Below are 18,904 nucleotides of genomic sequence, written 5' to 3'. Positions count from 1 at the left end.
GCTTAGCATCAAAGGCGGTAGTATTACCATCAAAAAACCTCTCTATTAAACCAAAAGTATTGCATTGCATGTACACAATAACAAACCTAACCTCGTTAAACCTATCTGTTTGTTGTCTTCATAGAAGGTAAGATTTTAAGGTAATGCAACGTTGTGAGATTATTCCGAAGCTCTAGGACTAAGTTTAAACATGAAAATCGCGTGATTTACAACATGTGCAGCCTTAACGCTCGGCTCACACCACGCAACTTACAAAACATATTAAAATATTTTTAAAAGAGCACATGTTACCCGCACAGACGCGGGAGTCGCCACAGAAACGTTGTTTAACTTGAATTTACTGGAATATGCCGTAATTGGATTTGTTTGTTTTGTTAGAGCTCTTTGTAATCATACAGCTCTGTTTGTCCTTACTTAAGATAAACATAAGAAGTTGAAGTATATTTTCTTTGTTCCCTTTTAACGAACAGACTGAAGTGGGTTCTATGTAACTCACTCTAATAAGAACGCAATATTGTTGGAGTTAGAGACTGATAAATCACACACACTAATTTCTTGTAACTCCGAGGGATAGCTAGATTAATTACATTTGTATTACGATAATGTACCTATCACGTAATGTCATGCAAAGGCTTAAATACTTTATTCAATCATAATGTATTTGATCTGATCAAATGAAGCCTCACTGAACTGTTACAAAGTAGAAAATAGCGAACGCAAACAAGCCGTATTGATTTTGCTAAGGTGTATCGTGCACCGTCGAAGTAAAGCATAAATCTCGGAGCCGACCCATTTCCACCTAGACATACAAACAGCTGCACAATTTCCTTTTCAAATTCCCATGAAATATCAGCTTAGCTAAAGTTATTTATTGTCTTATTATTTTCACTAAAAAAACGACAATCGCCCTCGATCACATACTCTTCCTGTTATTTGAACAAAAAAATATAGTTTAATGGCACCCCGAAGCGAGGTGGAGCGGGACAAAGCGGCTTCTCGGAGCAAATTGCTTATTTTTTGCGATCGGTTCGCGCCACAATAGGTCATTAGTCTCCCGGCTCCCGGCCACTGCCTGAGCCTTGACGCTAAGTGCATAATCACGTGGAATCGTGAATGTGGAGCTATTGTGAACAAACGTTTATACGTACGTACCTAATACTCCTTACACTTATTCAAAGGTCCTTTCAACATAGTATAAAGGAAAGTCCTAAATGTCCTCTTTAATCTATTTCAAGGCTATTTTTAGGCTAATAAAAAAGAAGATCTTATCAGTATATATACACTATCCAAATATATTTTATGTACGCGGTATAAACATATACAGGTAGATACTGTAATGAAACATAATTAAAAAGATCGAATACATTACATAAGTCGACAGAAACCCAAAGATGGAATTCGCTTTGACAGTTATTTGTAATCAATTGCATAATATTTAATACTGATAAATAATAATAAAAACATTACTGATACAAAATTAAATCCACGCGTAAGGGCTTTGTGTGCGCAACACGACTGGCTGAATAACAATACCGTGAATTGAGCAGTAATCGTAAAACAATGAAAGGTTGGCTCAGCGCGGACTCGAACCTACTCGCTTTACGACCAGTTTTACGAGAAACAATTAAAAACTGACTCTCAAATTGCATCAAGTTTTACATAGACCTGTTTGATACACAAACCTATAAAATAAAACATTATTTTTCGTCCGTCGGAAGTACAAAGCAAATGACCGTAATTTTCTTTTCTTACAATGTAATGTTTAGTGTGCTTAGTGGTTGGTGAACTATTGTTAGCTGATGAATTATAGTTTAGTAAAGATGATATAGCCAACAGCAGAAAAATGGAAAAGTAATTTGCCAAATGATAAGTAATATGTATAAAACTTGTATACATCAATCCTATAGACCCCAATTGTTCTTTATAAACAAGTAGGCAATCAGCTCTCTTGCACTTGTATGCAGTAAAGTAATTAATCGAAATTATCTGATAGATTGTGTTCGTCGGAACAATAAAATAAAACCAAACCATTCAAATGAAAATTGTAAACATTGTTGTTTCAAAACTCCTGCAATTTTCCCGACAATATTTCATTGTACATCGTGTGCAAGACCTTATCCTGTTATTGTGTCGACCGGGCAGTGTCGGGTGACAAAACATGTTTTATGCAGTATTTCGCTCCGACTGTACTGAATTAGTACCAACAATCACACAATAAAGTATATTATGTTATTGACGCGTAAATTTCATAATATTAATTCTAAACTTGTAAGTCTTCGATTCCCAAACATCAATGTTTAATTGCGTTAACAGAATATGTCACGGTATATAGTTATATTCGCTGGAATAAACGTTGGTTAAAGCCAACTTCTACAAGTAACAAAAAATATATCGAACTGCATACTTTCTCCTTAGGGTTTAAATTCGGTTAAAACGAGTCTTTGTCAGTTGTTAATTCGAATAACTTAAATTCCCAGTGACTTTGATGTAGATAAAGGACAAGGCAAAATGTTATCCGAACCCTTTATACTTGATACAGAATATATTATATTGTATAGTATATGAGTATAAAATGCCAACTCATACAAATGATAATCCGGGACATGATTACAATTTGAATTCAGGGCCGGCCGCCCGGCATCCCAGTCGCGATGTCTCCGTAATTATTCTCATTGAAAAGGGTTATATTCCACCCTAATTCTCAGATTTCTTTGTTGTTTTCGACCCATTTCACTTAAGTTCAAGCAAAATTGTATGCAGGCACAAAAACTTAGGCATTATGCGGTCGGGCATACAATGCATATTGTAAAACTCATTCACCGCCGCCGCCTTGTGGTCATGCCATAACATACTTCTAAAGTCTTCATAGTATATTATACAGTATACAGAAAACGCGTATTCTGCGACTTTGTATTCTGTAAGCCCATGAAAGCGTTGCAGCTGCGGAGCGCAAATAACTCCAACTATAAAATCTTTGCTATAACTATAAAGCAGCGCTCTTCTAGTTTCTGAAAGCTCGTTTCAGCTTTCTTTCTGCAATGCATTTCCCGTGGAATACTAAAACGTTGATGTATGATACTTGGATAGTTCAAACGCAAAAGGTGTAAAGTTGAACTTGTATAAAGTTCTGTGTAGGATGAAAACCATTTATACAAAAAAATATATATATCTAAGACACGCAAAGATTTCCTCTTTTTTCTCATGCATACTATTTAGATTTGCTTCTGTATTTTTCATTAACGGCATTTCAATACTGTACTCGACAGTTGTACAATACTGGAATATATTTTCTATAATAACGTATGTACTTTTGGTAGACGGCAGTAAAATTAAAGGCCTTCAAGTTCAGCCAACACTACAAAATTGGACCATTAATTTACTAGTTGTGGCGACAGTGAAACACTTGAAGCTGTTCAAAACTCCCCTCGCATGGAACCCAACTCCGAATCTAGTTATGTTCACGTGACGTTTCGTAATGTCACTAATGACGTATTTTCTATACAAGTGTCACTAAGGGAATAACCGAGTGATTTTTATTCATCAATTTCTTTGCGAGCTCAAAGTTATTCTAAAGGTAGAGCTGGTACATGCTAGGGTTGCCGCAATATTAACATACAATGTTAGAATCGAGACGTGGGGGTTTTTATTATAGTTTCCGTTCTACGTATTCACGAAATCATACTTAATTTGAATGTCAAATATGCGAGGGATATGGTATATTACCGTGTAATATCTATTATGTATTGTTGAATAAAACAGTAATAGTATCAGATCGTTGACGTGTATTGTCTGGCAAATTTAATAAAATTTTCCCCATTGCAAAAATTACGTATTATGTTTCCGACCTAAGGAAATGTCAATGCATTCTTATTACTAACTAATAACAAGAAGTAGTTATGACTCAACCTATCAGTATCTTAATTCCCCGTAGAAGGATATAAAATAATAAGAATAACATATTTGGCGAATTTCTTTTTCGTAATCGTAACTTTAAATTAGAGACAAACTCACTCAAAATAATTCAAGTTTTAGTTTATATATGTAAATGTGTATATAAATGTACTTTAATAGTATTTAAATTGATCGTGTTCGGCCTCCTGTTGTAACAGTCCAAATGCTAACGACCCATACTTTCCGTTCATACACCGCTACTTTCCTTTCATTATTTTTTAAGTGACGGCTCGGAATTCGATTTCCGCTGCGACAGTCAATAATAAGTAGTTGTCGTGCAGTCAGTATTTGAACTGATATGTGATATTGGATAACAATCACACAATGCGCACGGTATTTCACAAAACCCTTCTACACCGATGTACCTTTTATGTACTATAAAATGAATTAAGTAAAAAAAAAACAGAACTTTGAACCTTTTAGTGCTATGAAAAGTAATTTTTAATCTTTAATTTTACGCTGAAGTGAAAGCTATACCTATACCTACAATGGAATTTGGCGGATGAATACATCATCACGGACACAATAGTAGTCGATTTGCACATGACCCGAGCCGCTGGTCCCAGGTGAACTCTTTGTGTTCGATTTTGAACAAAACGTGTGAACGACTAAATTGAGCTATAGATAATTTGAAAAGCCTCCTAAGACAAAAATATTAAAAAATATATAAAAGCTTCGGGCGCATATAACATTTAAAACCGTCAGAATGTTAATGTTCTGTTAGAAATACATTTGGCAACTATAATGTTTGTAGAAAGAATATTTAATGGAAATATAGAGTTCGAGTTTGAGCTGGGAGACAGGAAATAAGTTCCATAGTCCTACTTTGAAACTAGTTACCTATTTGAACCAACGCACAGAAGGAAAGGTTTTACAATCTTATTTTTCTTTTATATAAAACATTGATTCCTTAGTAACTCTGTAGACCTATATATTATCTAGATCACAGCCTGGGATGTATGCATTTAATGCTAGTTTGATTTATTGAAAGCTACAGCACAACATATGCATATATTACTAATACGTAATGAGAGATGAATACATAATATATGTATTATGTATAGAATTCTCTAGACCATGTATATTATATAATGACTTTTGTTTTTTAAATAATAATTATTAAGTGTCAAAGTTAGTATTCATAGGCTTATGTTTATATTAAATACTTTATTATTTTATAAAATTGTAAATATATTAATGAAATATTTATTCCTAATCCTAAAACTAATAACTCTCATGAACTTCAATAGAAAATCTAAATGAATTTAAATTTACAATTATTTGCCGTCCTTCATGTCCTGTCCATGGCCGTATCAACGTCATGAACAAAACAGTCGTCAATTCTCTTTACATCTAAAATATCACAAACAAAATGGCCATTGAACAATCATAGGTTAGACATCCTACATGCAACGTTGCTGTTTGATGTTATTACTCATTCAATAATGTTAATGCACAAAAATTTCGTTACAAAATTATGGAAACCAACTACAAATTTTGAAATAACGACTTACTAATTACAACATGTGGTACTTATATTTAAATATTAAAAAGGTATAAGTATTGAAAAAAGAAGATAATGTTGTCTTTTTATACTGCACCTATTTATACAATAATATATATATTAATCTTATTCATACTCACACCCACAATTATTCTTCCTTTTGCCCGCTAATTCTAAGCTTCAGACCGTCCTCCATTTAAAACCAGCATTGAATGCGATCGTAATATTAAATTTATATAAAACAAAGATAAAAATATCTGACAGACCTTTTTATTCTTATTTTATACAGTACTCGCGTCGGTAGAGATTCCTTCTAGCGCCTTTTTGAAGCCTGTTTTATTATTCCTGATACCAAATAACGTTTCTTATACTATTATGTAACCTATTATCCCGACTTTAAGACATTATCGATTGCAAAATATACATTCTTCGGAATGACAGAGCACGTATTTTTAAAATTGTTGAGTATTGGCTAACAGCGTTTCCACGCGAGCTGTGAAGGCATATCGTTTCGAAGTCGCGGAAAACTTTTTGGTACCTTAATTCAATTTTACTTGGTCTGGTATTTTTATGAAGGATTTTCAAATGTTCAGAGATGAAGCCGTCAAAGTTTAATTTTACAAACTTTTGGCTCCACATAAGGATTTTTCCAAGCGCGAAACGAGTTTTTAACGGTAATGAACAGCAATTATATTTATTGCAGAATTTTCAAATCGTCCGAGGTGGAGTTCTGCTCGCAGCGCTGAGCTGCATAGGAGTGGATCGCATTTTGTCTCGACTTGAGAATTTTGCCGGACGCCAAAGTCTTGATATTCTAGCATATTTCAAATTGTTGTCACCACAGATCTTTAAAGGAATTTTCTACGGGCAAGGTCTTCTTTGCAGGATTCCTCTCGATAAGCCCTAGTTTTATTATATATACCACTGTTAAAATTGGGTGTGCATAGTTTATGATGCTTGAAAAGGTAATGTACATTAGTTAGCGAACAAATCGTGTGTGACGGACTCACTCTGTACACACACAGCGGGTGTGCGATCTACTCAATACTGAATGGCACAATACGTAAATAATAAGTGAGAAATGTGCCCAGCCGCGCAAATCCGTTTCAAGCTAAAAAAAATTCTTAAATATAATTTATATCCAGGCTTTCAAGCGTTATTTTAAATAGAAACAAAAGTTCTATAGGAAATACTATAACAGTTGAGGAATTATGCCTTGGTAATAAATAGTTTTCGATTCGATCAACCTAATTAAAAATAACATTATTGGAACAAATATATATCGATCTTGGAAAGACAGAATGTGGCTCTTTAATTTCTCATTCAAAGTTAAGTTAGTAAGTAGACTGCAGCAAAAAAAAATGATACATAAATTAAAGACTCCCCAATTTATTCATAAAAACTAAAGCCGTTTACCATCATTGGCCCCTGTCTATCAAATCATAATTACACTGTGATGGAAAGAGACAGTCAATTAGTTACAATAGTGTATGACGTATTTTAAAGCTGTTATAAATATCTTTAACTATATGTTTTAAAACTATAGTATATCCGCTTTATCAGCATAACACAGTCTATATATAAAATATATACCTGATAAACGCATAAGTTTATCAATAACAAGAAATATTATTCTATAGAATTGATTTGTTTGGGCAATAAAAACCCGAAGACCGACCGACCGTAGTTGTCATTGTATTTGTGAGCGCCGAAACTTTCGCTATATTTATCAAACGATATCTGAACAAAAGCCATTTATTTGAAGAGTTCTTTAAAAATATTCCTCTTTTGTTCGGGAAAATAACAAAAGGCGACTTAGTGTCGCGCAATATCGCTCCAACCTCCTCCCTGCACGACATAACCCTCCTATTGCTTAAATACACCGTCGTATCAACTTTATACCTATTGTGTACTGCGTTTATTCAATCTTATGTGATAATAGGTAGATATTTTGAACATTGATGCCAGTGTGGTCAGTTTTATCAAGTAAATAAGAATGTATAGAAATTAACCAGTTAAATACAAGTCCCGTAATCCCATGTTGGAGACATGGGGCAATGGACAGTTTTGGAAAGGAGCCTCTAGAAGGGCTGCACTTTCAATGAAATATGTGGCTACATCATTGCCGCCTATATCTCGAAAATATAAACAAACTTTTGATGCAGAGCTCAAAAATTTATATCTCGGAATTATTTCTGCAACAGTATATGGCTAACTATTTTGTGTTTACACGAACCACATACATGGCTGGACCAAGTACCAAGTAATTATAACCAAAATAACACAAACGAACATAACGCTATTCGAACGAATTGGTGGCAAATTTCACGTAGCATGAAATAGGGAAGCACTTAGGCCTTATAGCAAGACAGCAATTATATGGCTGAGAAATATTGCAGTATTTTTGATTTCGATTATTAATGCGATCGGTCCTGACATACGGATGGGACACTAAACATTTATCGGATATACAAAAAATATTTGGCAATATCCGGCCATACTAAAAATATTGAAGAGTATTGCATAGTCTAGCCGTCTAAGTATATTTATGTTTATAATTACCTAACATAAAAGGGTTTCATCAATTAAGAATTTAAATCACAATTATTATACTGAAACGAACAGTTTTGAATGGTAATTCAGCAAGTGTCAAATAGTCGGTACCTCGTCTCACGTTATGTATTGAATTTTAAACAATTTTTATTATACCATTTTCTGTGTAATATGCTCTTGTTAGTGTGTCAGAGTAGATTTCAGAAATGAATCACCTGTCAAAATGTATAAAATGTGAGCAAGACGGGAATTGAAAAATAATGTACAAAGGATGCCTGTTAAAGCTCAAACGACATTGTCGCTTGTAATTGTTAACGCTAGACCGCTCCGAGATGTGGTCTCGGAAGGGGAGACAATCTCTCTATTCATCTCAACAGATAAAGGAACCACCCAGCCTCCGTTGAAAGTATATACTTTTACATAGTATTTACTATTTATACATTGGGATAACCGAAGTAAATTAAACGTATAATTCGTACTTAGAAATTACCACTTTTTAAGAGAAGTTGTTGATTTTAGTTTTACAGAAAGAGACGACGTAAATTAGCTCTTTCGTCTCTTTCTATGAAATTGCGGTGACGTTGTGATGGAATGAGACAGATGATCGCTTAAGTGACAAACGCAATCATCGTGGCGCATCTATAGTGCAAACTCGAGGGCAATTTGACGGTTGACGGTGCGTAGTTTAAATATAAATTTAATGAAACTAATATTGTTTTTTAGTGTGTTTGTAAGAGTAATCTTAGATCATATCAAATCTACAATGACTGATTTTCTTTATAGCCTGCTCTGAAGTCCTGCAGTTGTAGGTCTTATAGCGAGTCGATACTATGCGCGAAGAGACTCCCAGAGTTTCAAGAATACAACACGATTTTTTTGCATACAGGAGTCATATATACCACTAATATCCGCCTTCCACTGCGTAAGTGTTGAGCGAGATATAGTGGACTGGCGGAACGGAGTTTGAAATGATAATGGTTTTTGCCTTCCACTAAGAAAGAGTTTTTAAAATAATTTATTTCGCCTTCCACTGACAACGAGGTCAACTAGACGGAGCGGAGAGCGGGAATGAACGACTACTTTGTTCATTTTCTGCCAAGTTCTCTCTGTATTAAGCGAGGTCCTTGCGTCCTTTTGCGAGCGAGGAGCTGAGCACCAGTATTGGTCAGCTCTTCGTAGCATCAAGACGTTTCTGTGAATTTCACTAGGTCAGATACTTCTAGTAAATATGATTATATGAATATGGTAAATAAAATCTTACCACTGTATCACTATGAAAGAAGCATATCCGGCGCAAATGAAGATTTTGGATCAATTATCACATTCGAGGAAGGCCTGCAAAAGGGGATTCATAACGAATGTACAGAGTTTTGCAAGACAACTCCGTTCGAAACTAAGAGAATAAACTCTTTGGGGTTTTTAAAGCTTTAAGTAAAGTATTTAAAGAATGTTGAAAATAATTTGTTTTACCTACGCATGAGCGAAGCCGCGTTTACCAGCTAGTTGAAGTGTTTGTTAATATGCAATTCATACATATTCCATATCTCTTGTGTATAAATACAAGGCTCGAGGCTCTCGTGTCGCGGTCGATGCCTGAATAAGACCTTTACTCTAATGTATTCATTGTTTTCCATAATATGTTTACGACTGAGTGCAAATAATGTTGTGTTTACAAAATTTTTCTTAGTACATATACATATATGTCTCAAACAGTAAATAAGCATAAAATATAATTAACAAACACGTAATTCAAAAGTGATTCCTGGCAGTCTTGGTGGTCTTGATTTATGTATCTATTTAATTAATAAATTAATAATAAAAAATACATATGAAAATCTTTATACATGCATAACAATTACTTCGGAGTTATTACATGTAATAAAATAGAGAGTCAAGATAAATATAATTAAATAAATATCAATATGGTAATATCCCTGATACGTGATTATTGTTATAGAATATGTTCTTTTTACATGAGAGAGATCAACCGTCTTTCCCTTTTTTTTAAATCTTTTTAAATTTATAAATCCCAGTCCCTGGTTTTCTCGTAATTTTCTCCTTCACTGCATGGATAATAGAAAAGAAATCAAATCTTTTTTTATTATTCAACGCTGATGATTCCACCGCTTCATTGAATGTACGCTAGAATGACCTGTGGGACGATCAAACCGCATATCTTACTAGCCTGCAGCCCGCATCAAGTCTTCTCCCAGCCGCTCAGGTTTCGTGGTTTGCGGATACAGCTACGTTACCGAAGACCTTTCAGTCGTAATTTGCTTCTACAGATGATATAAAGAATGTTTTATTGAATATCAGTGATAGCTTATGTTATGTTTCTTGAAATTTTATTCAGTACTAACCATAAAAGTAACCTGTAGACGTAACCGAGCCTTGCTGATTATTTTAATCTGTATTTCATCGGATTTTTGTAAATATTTGTTTTGTATTAGCTAATATGTACAGTGCATAAAAAGTACCTTTTCTACCTAGGTACCTTGCCATTATAACTACTGTGAAAAACACAAAAATTGTGTTCAAATTTATATAATTTATATATAATCACGTAGAATTTGGTAGTTTATTTTAGCGATAACAGCGACAGTCGCGTCAATGAGAAATATGAATTTCAAGTTTCTTTGTCTCGCGGCGCCTAATACGTGGCCCGATCAGCTGTGTGACATTCGCTGAGCCTTCACGACTGCGCCCTGCAAGCACCCCGTGGCCTAGCGGACAGCGCAAGCGTCGCCATCTTTATCGAGCGGAGCGCGGCCGCCGGGCCGCCCCGCGACTCGGCGCTGGGACTCCGCGGAGGGAGTACAGGGGGAAGGGATCACACCGCGCACGCGTGCCGCCCGCTCGCTCAGTCTAGCGATCGTCGCCGAATTGCGCGCACGTTTTGCGCGCTTTCCCTAACAAGATCAGCTGATCGGCGCGCGCCCCGCGGCGCACATGCCGTGAGGCCGCGCCCGCACAATGACGGGCTACGCCCGCGGCGAGGCCGACTTTGCCGCTGACCGCTTCCGGCGGGATACCCGGCCCGCCTCGCTCGCTCCAAAGGATTACTCGGTGCCTTTACACGTAGACTGCAGTATCGAATACGAGCTTCCCGATTGTGCCAAGCCGCCGCAGGGCGTCAAGATCGAGCCATTGCTCATGATCCACCCCTCGCATTTCCGGAGGCTCGAAAGCCTTAGGCGTGTGCCGTTCGTGAATAATCTGCCACGGACGGAGGGCGCGGTGCCGGCGGGCGGCGGGCTGGGTCCCACGCCAGCGGCAGCCGCACCGGACGCCCGAAGCCGTGGCCGCCAGGCTAGACGCTGTTGCCGCGCTGCACCTGCCCCACCAGTACCGCCGCCCCAACCAGCTGCAGCACAGAGGGCACGCTTACCCGAAGATGCGCGGCGCTACAGGCTTGAGTATCTAACGGAAGGGAGCAAACTTTCCCGTGGACGGCTCAAGGCGCACCCATACCTGCCGCCCGAGGCGCTGGACTGTGATATCCGTGCTCTGCCGCCCCCAGCGCACTACGAGCGCTTCGACAAGCGAGCGCTGCAGCAGCTGCCGATCTACATGTAGCCGCTCGGGCCGCATTCTGTGATGTTTCGTTGTAATTAGCTAGTGTTAAGTGCCCCGCGACTCGCGGATGGACCCCATACCAAATAGTACCTATGTGCGTTGATATATTGTCTGAACGTGGAGTTATGTGTTGTGGACGCGCGACGGCTGACGTCAGTCGGACCCGCCGGCGGACGGCAGGTTGCCCACCGACTCGAACCTATTTATTCGCAGTAACCGACGCTTCATAAATTATTGTACGGTCGCTGATTCGTTGCGTATTTCTGTATAAGATATCATATCGATAAATATATGTTCAAAAATTGTATTATATAAAAATAATATGTACCTATAGAGTAAAAACATGAAAGTGAGAAAAAAATATTACGAATAAAACTAGTTATAGTTATGTTTTCGATAGGTGATGATATAGGACAGTCCCGAGTGAACTAGATTCGTACTCTATTCTCATTTTGTAAGCAGTTATGTTTGTTAAAATTATATAATATAAAGAGTCCTCTGATGAATAGTCTGATTAACAAATATTCGGCATGTAAAAGTCTTTATAATGCGCTTACTTAGCATATCATAGTATTATATTGTGTCATAGTCCAATGCCAAAAATATAACTATCTTTTTACAAAAATCCCTAATGCATCGTTTTATTTCGTTTGCCGTTTGTGTCCATAGTGTCCTTGTGTAGTGTTGTTAGTATTGAAAATTACAAGTGCTGTGTCGTCAGATGGATGTTGACGAACCTGGATTGCATTTAGCAAAGGTACTGTAAGTATGGACTAAAGAGACTTTGATTTTACATTTTAAAACAATTCTCCTTTGAGTAATAAGAGGAGCATGCTCTACCACCTTCCGTGAAATGTAAATGATACTTAGATAGTAGTTGAGTGCTCTCTGTACCAGGTTTGACGTTTTTATATTAGTTTAAAATAACTTTAAACTTTACCTTTTATTACATTTTCACAGATTAAAATTGGCAAGTTAAGTGTTTGAGACTGATCTTAATGGCTGAATGAAAATCTTGTAAGCAAAAACAACATTTTGCAGTCACGTGTAGATATCGCATGTTAATTAAAATAATAAAATGAATTTATATGCCCATAAAATTGATGAAACGTAAAAAGTCATTAAAAACAAAAGTAGTAAAAAACCACTGCGTATACGTAATTATTGTCCAAAATGACATTCATTATTTTAAAACTTGGTATCGTGTGTGTTTTAATAATGATAAAAACTAGAATAATTGTATACAATAGAAAATTATTAAGATTTGTGTTTCATAAGAGAAATATGAATTTGAACAGTTGATCCGACAGAGTTTGCGTCTATTGTTTAAGTCTGAAAAACATTTACCGAACAAAAGACTAAAGATTCATTCATTTCATTTTCTATATGAAAGGCTCTTTTACACAACGCGTCATGAATTAACAACAATGACTTTAGGAAAGAGGGTGTATGCTGAATCGGCTTTCAAGGAAATGAGGTTCACGGCGACGAAATTGACGAGACAATTATTTATTTCTGACTTTAAAACTAAGTTTAAACTTTAACTAAGTTTAAAGGACAAAAATCCAAGTATTTAATGTACGTAATCTCAGAAAAGGGCATTACTTAGAGGAGTACATAAGACCTTCTCACACATTAGCCGTCAGAGCCGTTAAATTAGCGACCGTATAATAAACACGAAATAACATCGAGACGAATGGATGATTGTAGGAAACCGGCGTCGCTCGCCTCCCTTCTTGCTTTTACTGCCATTATATTCTTGTAGAGTTTATATCCATTATTAGAGAAAGAAAAAAAATCCTGTCTGCGAGGGGGCGAATTATAGCTGTATTTATTTTATCCTCTCGCTATCGTAAAAAGTTTATCGTTACTTTTTATGGCCGTGATATTGCGATTACCCAGATTCGTGCGATGTGGTCATCTCGCGTGAAAATCGCTGTTTTATCCGAATCTGGCAGTAAAATTGTCGTTTTCAATTCTTATTTCCATATCGTGTTTGTGTTTCTCAATATAATGCTAATTAAACCTTGTCACGCCAATCATGAACGAGTTATTAAAAGGAAATGTTCCAATACTGCACGATCGAAACGGAATTCTTGGTACTCGACTCATTACTACACTATTAAAATATAAATTAATGACCGCGTTTCTTTACTTTAACGGTTATTGTAATGATAAATGATGTATAACCTCAGTGAGTATAATGATCGACCTTAAGACGTTAGGCAACTAAGTAAAACAAAATAACTTAACCGTGGGTAACTAGGAAACAGAAGCTTGAAATGGTTGATAAAGTATATTAATATCTCTTTTCATGGTCTAATAACATCTTTTATTTTGTAATAAGACAATTGCAACAATAAAACCGCTACTAAGAACATAATATCTACTTCACTCAGCTTAGGTTAATTACTAATTCCAATATGGCTGACACCAAAATGTGATTATTTTTATCATCGATATCGCATAAAACGGATATCCAATTTATGTACGCTCGAGTCCGCCATAAAACATAATATTATCGACATCGCCCCCTCCCTATCCCTAGGCGATCACGAACTAAGCATCGTCCATTTTAAGTGCCGAAATTGACAGGCGTGCCCGGCATCCCAAATCCTGTCGTCCTTCTCTATCCTTTGCTCACGCTCGAGAGCGAAAGGGATGTAAATAGGGAGCGGTATCTTTCATGTTCCATTCGTGGAGCGTTCTGCTTGATTTCAGGTACCTACCTTGTAAATAAATACGTTGAAATAACCGGGCGTGCCGAGCCGTGGCGTGCACGTACAGCCGCTAGCTGCCAGCTTGACTTGCCGGAATCCTCTTCTCTTATCTGAAACGCATGAACGGCTCCACTGATGGTTTAAACAGCGGGTTGTCGGGAATAAATTACACTCGAGCATGTGCTTTATTATTTAGATTATGGATCGGCGTCTCGGTTTAAATCTTGATGTTTTGAACGCATATTTTAAACATCTACCTACTCGTTTTGTTAGACAAGTTATAATTACATTTGAATTTATAATAACGACGAGGAACGCAACAACTAAGGCTGCAATGTTGTTTTTTTATTTTGAAAAGACACGTACGTACTATATCTTCTTTGCTACGTTATTACTTTAACAAGTAGTTGATTCTTTAAACGTATCATTTAGTGGTGTTTTTAAATTACTCTTTGGTACCTATAGTAATAAGTTCGTTCGTAATTTGCATATGTACCGAAAAGTGATGTTAAAAATTATTAATTTTATTTTATATGAGAAGATAACAATTTGGTGCATATACTATGAAGGCATGTGCTAAAGTAGCACTTAGTTTGGCAGTGCGCGAAATGAAAGCGTTTTAGCGCGACCTCGAGCGATCAGCTGATTGGCGAATGCTAGTGTGCGAGGGGGGGCGCGCCTTGTCGCGACGCACGCACACACGAGCGCTCAGCTGACTACACGGACATGGCACACAAGCACAGCAATTGTAATTTAGTCGCTTCAGCTGTTTATCGTTTTAACTTCAAATCATTAGAAACTTTTTATTTTAAATGAATATAAGAAGGCTAAGTCAAGACAAATACTCACATATTATATTAATTCGCTGTATTTAGGTATATATAATTATTATTTCTAGTTACTAGGTCTATCTATTTTAGGTAATCCTAAGCCAATTTGCTACATAGTTGCTTCTCGCTACTAATAATGAATGAGAATAGCTGATGAGCTTGATCGAGGTAAAGATTCTCTCGCTCAGTACTATGCTTTGTAAATCAATCATTGCATAGATTACAAGCACACATTACAGCTATTATTAAAATTGAATTTATTTCTTATACACAGTAAATGGCAGCTAGTCATCCATCTCTGTCAAATCTGTCATGAGTGAACACGTGCAATATGATAATTTCCAACGGACAAAAAAACAGCTAATAATGTTATAATAACTTAAATTTACTTATTTTTTAAGCATGGACAAAAAGACCTAAAATGCGGCAAAGAATGATTTTTCCTATAAAAACATTCGTCGTTACTTACTGTTTGGCATAGTTGTAAGGAAGAAGTAAATATAAATATAATGACGAATTGTCATGTGGTTCTCACAGTGTTTTATATCCAGTAGAAATCTAAAAATATAATTTCTGCCTTTTACAACGAACCTGATGCTGATATTATTTTTATTCATCAATGAGTGATTTATGCCTTAGTTATTAACGCCCGTGTTTGTGGAATTCCTGGTAAATAATATTTGTTTAGTTTCTACAGAGGCTATCTGGCCTTAGTATATATATGTGTGTGTTAATGGTTTAATTATGTTAGACGTCCTGGTGGATAGAAAAACTGTCCACAGTTTGTGTTTACACCACATCAACTTCCTTTATATTAAGAACACTTATACAATAAATAAATCTAAACAAATACATAAACTAACAGCGTGCCTCATTGGGGATTTACAGACTAATTTTATTTACATTTATATACCTTTAATCTGGTATGGAATAGAAATAAGAAGTATTAAATTAAGCTAAAATATAACAGCAAATACTACAGTTAATTAGGAGATACCGGTACACAGTAAATAGTGCGTGAAATTCACAATGTTGTCACGTTCTTGTTTAGTTCTAGCTGTTCATCTGAATAGGAAACGTTGATTAAAACATTGCGATATAACAAAATGTGTAGTGGTTGGGAAAACTGTTTATAAAACGGTGGAACACGTTTTTCTAACAACGTGACTCGCTACAATTAGCCTACGTACGTACCTACCGTAAATATAAATACTTTCAAAACTGACCGGAACTTTTGGATGCCAAAGTTTTAATTTCGCTTCTGTGGCATGCTCTGTGCAACTCGTGGTTTAGTGGTGTATCTACAAAAATCTTATTCTAAGTCTAACCATCTATGGAAAATTTCTTTATTCAGATGTTTTGCGATTACAATGTGATCGTTGTGTGTATCAGTTAATCTATATATTGTAAATGTGAGATTGTTTGTTAGACATGCCCATAAATTTTTCAACGAATTAAGCGTATATATTGCTATTAATATATAAAAATGTATGAATAGATGTAGATTTAAGATAATTTTTGTCTTAAGGCACACGAACACGAACCATGTCTTGCGATGTGCCGGTTAATACAATTATATTATATTGTATATTTACCATCGAAACTGACATGCAGCGTATGAGAATTTTATTTAATCTGTGACACGTCGACTTGAGTCGACTGTAATCCGGCTTCAACTAAAATTATAAGATTTTAAAATTATATGAAATATAGAGCATGAATTATTACTACTTAGTGTTAATATACAACTACTTATACCTAAAATTATGATATGGTGAGGTAACATATTTTAATTAACAATAATTCTAATTGAAATAGTCACAAATGGCAATATATTTAATTTCATTGCTCCGTTGATTGGTGTTGGTTGTTAATCGACTGGAAATAATTATTTATAACGAAACGAAAAGAAAACCTCTTTCCCATTTGACAAATAAATCCTTTTTAATCGTGGCATATTATTTTATTTATAAGGAAACACATTTTTGTTTATGTCATAGTTTAATCTATCGCATAATATGGGGATATGTTTGAGTTATTACCTTGCGAAGCGATATATAGAATAAAGAAATCAGAGGCGCTATCTTAGATTGGTGTGTTTTTTTTTTAAAGTGGTTATTTTTAGAACTAGGAAATCCGACAATTTTCTTAAATTCAATTAGTCAGCCATGATCCGAACTCACGACCTTACAGAGTCGTACGCTAAACCCATTAATCCACGGCTCTTTAGAAAACGATTTGTCTAAACAAATAACTATATTCAAATCCTGATTAAAACCTCAATTTATAGCTCACCACTTTAGTACAATAGCTATTAAATATTTGTTGAATTTATTTTTAAGTACATTTCTAAAGAGTAGGTTCTTTGAAGACTAAAAAAGCGAATAAACAGCTTAAACATAAAAACGCTTACTCATTTGACCATACTCCATGAATTGAACCTAATTGTATACAGATGTACTTCAGAAACCATTTGACACTTGACAGAAGTATATTTGAATACTCGTAGTATTAATGATGCTGATTCAAATTTTTGGTGATCTTATATATCTATAAGGAATATAATGTGATGTGTCGCGCCTAATTTGATAACGTTGACGTTTGACATGCTGCCGATACGGTTAGACTGACACACATTGGAGCCGGATGTGAGGCGCATGCTTTGAAATAGTTCTACACCGTAAAAGGCTCTCTTCATGGTTCTTGAAAGAATCTATGACAATGTTTACCCGTAAACGGAACATTACTGCGTCTTAATTAAAAGCAAGGTGCCTTTGTGCATCAGTATTGTTAAGTTTTGAGTCTAACTTCCCAGTGTACTATGAGCGAAGGAGTCGGTCATTGATAGCCCTGTATCTATAAGTAGAAGTTTTAAATTGTAATGTCACGCGCACGTTGTCCTCTAATACAAGTACGTTTTCTAAATATACTGAAATGGGATCATACTACAATAATAGTGTATTTTATTTTTATTTTATACAGCTCAGACTAATTTGTTTGAAGCTAATGGATCGTGATTAATTATATGAATGTATGCGATCACTGGCTCACTGAATTCTGCTTTCATTTTTAATCTTCAGCTTGATAAATGGAGTTAGAGACTTTAGTACCTAGGTTTTGTACATATACGTTTAGTAAATAACATATTTCAAACTTAAAATAATAACAAACAAATCCTTCGTTCGGACTGCTCGATTCGCAGACTTTTGATGTCGAGTATCATGATAAAAAAAAATATTTATATGCTATACCTTATTATTATTATCACGAACGATCGAGAAATATGAAAATATATTCCATTTTTCCCTTTTATTTAAAATTAAATACAATAACTATACATAAGACGGGTAATGAAATTGCTCCTTTTACTTTATTATTTTGTAAATACATATGTATGTATTTCTAAATATATGTATATGTATATATTTTTTTAATCGATTTAACGACTACATGATTATCGCGATTACTATGAAAATCACGGAAAACGATTTTCTGATTAAATAAAGTTCAAGTAGGTAAAATTAATCACAAATTTATTACTAAAATATCGTAATTATTGTTAAAATTATACACACGGATAATGGTTATATAGGTATAATAAACAGCTTTTTTTATCAAGTAACCATCTACTGGTTATGTATCATCATAATCATCATCAAAGTCAAAATCATTTATTTATTTAGGTAACACAATGTACCCTTATCAACGTACTAACTACATATTGAATGCTTCTAATTTTACATTTACAGCCAGTTCTCAAATCAAGGGCG

General features: G+C 35.4%; 1 protein-coding gene and 1 long non-coding RNA gene across 2 annotated transcripts; one reads left to right on the top strand and one right to left on the bottom strand.

Moving 5' to 3' along the window:
* Window positions 1-9,013: 9,013 nt before the first annotated feature.
* On the bottom strand, window positions 9,014-12,580 carry LOC123716574. The gene is made up of 3 exons (XR_006754576.1): window positions 12,525-12,580; window positions 9,270-9,343; window positions 9,014-9,200 (listed from the first exon to the last, which is right to left on the bottom strand). It is a non-coding gene; the product is annotated as an uncharacterized LOC123716574 (long non-coding RNA).
* LOC123716573 (centrosomal and chromosomal factor) lies at window positions 10,823-12,216 on the top strand. Its single transcript, XM_045672379.1, has one exon. The coding sequence runs from the start codon at window positions 10,982-10,984 to the stop codon at window positions 11,582-11,584; it is 603 nt and encodes a 200-aa protein (XP_045528335.1). The 5' UTR covers window positions 10,823-10,981; the 3' UTR covers window positions 11,585-12,216.
* Window positions 12,581-18,904: the final 6,324 nt, after the last annotated feature.

The sequence above is a fragment of the Pieris brassicae genome, chromosome 11 (assembly GCF_905147105.1).
Source record: "Pieris brassicae chromosome 11, ilPieBrab1.1, whole genome shotgun sequence".
In the NCBI taxonomy this organism is placed as follows: Eukaryota; Metazoa; Arthropoda; class Insecta; order Lepidoptera; family Pieridae; genus Pieris; species Pieris brassicae.
The sequence above is the reverse complement of the archived record's forward strand: the minus strand, read 5'-3'. Positions and strand labels throughout refer to the sequence as shown.

What these genes read in the sequence shown, in the direction of transcription:
- LOC123716573 (XM_045672379.1), top strand. Translation starts at nt 10,982, where the DNA reads ATGACGGGCTACGCCCGCGGCGAGGCCGACTTTGCCGCTGACCGCTTC.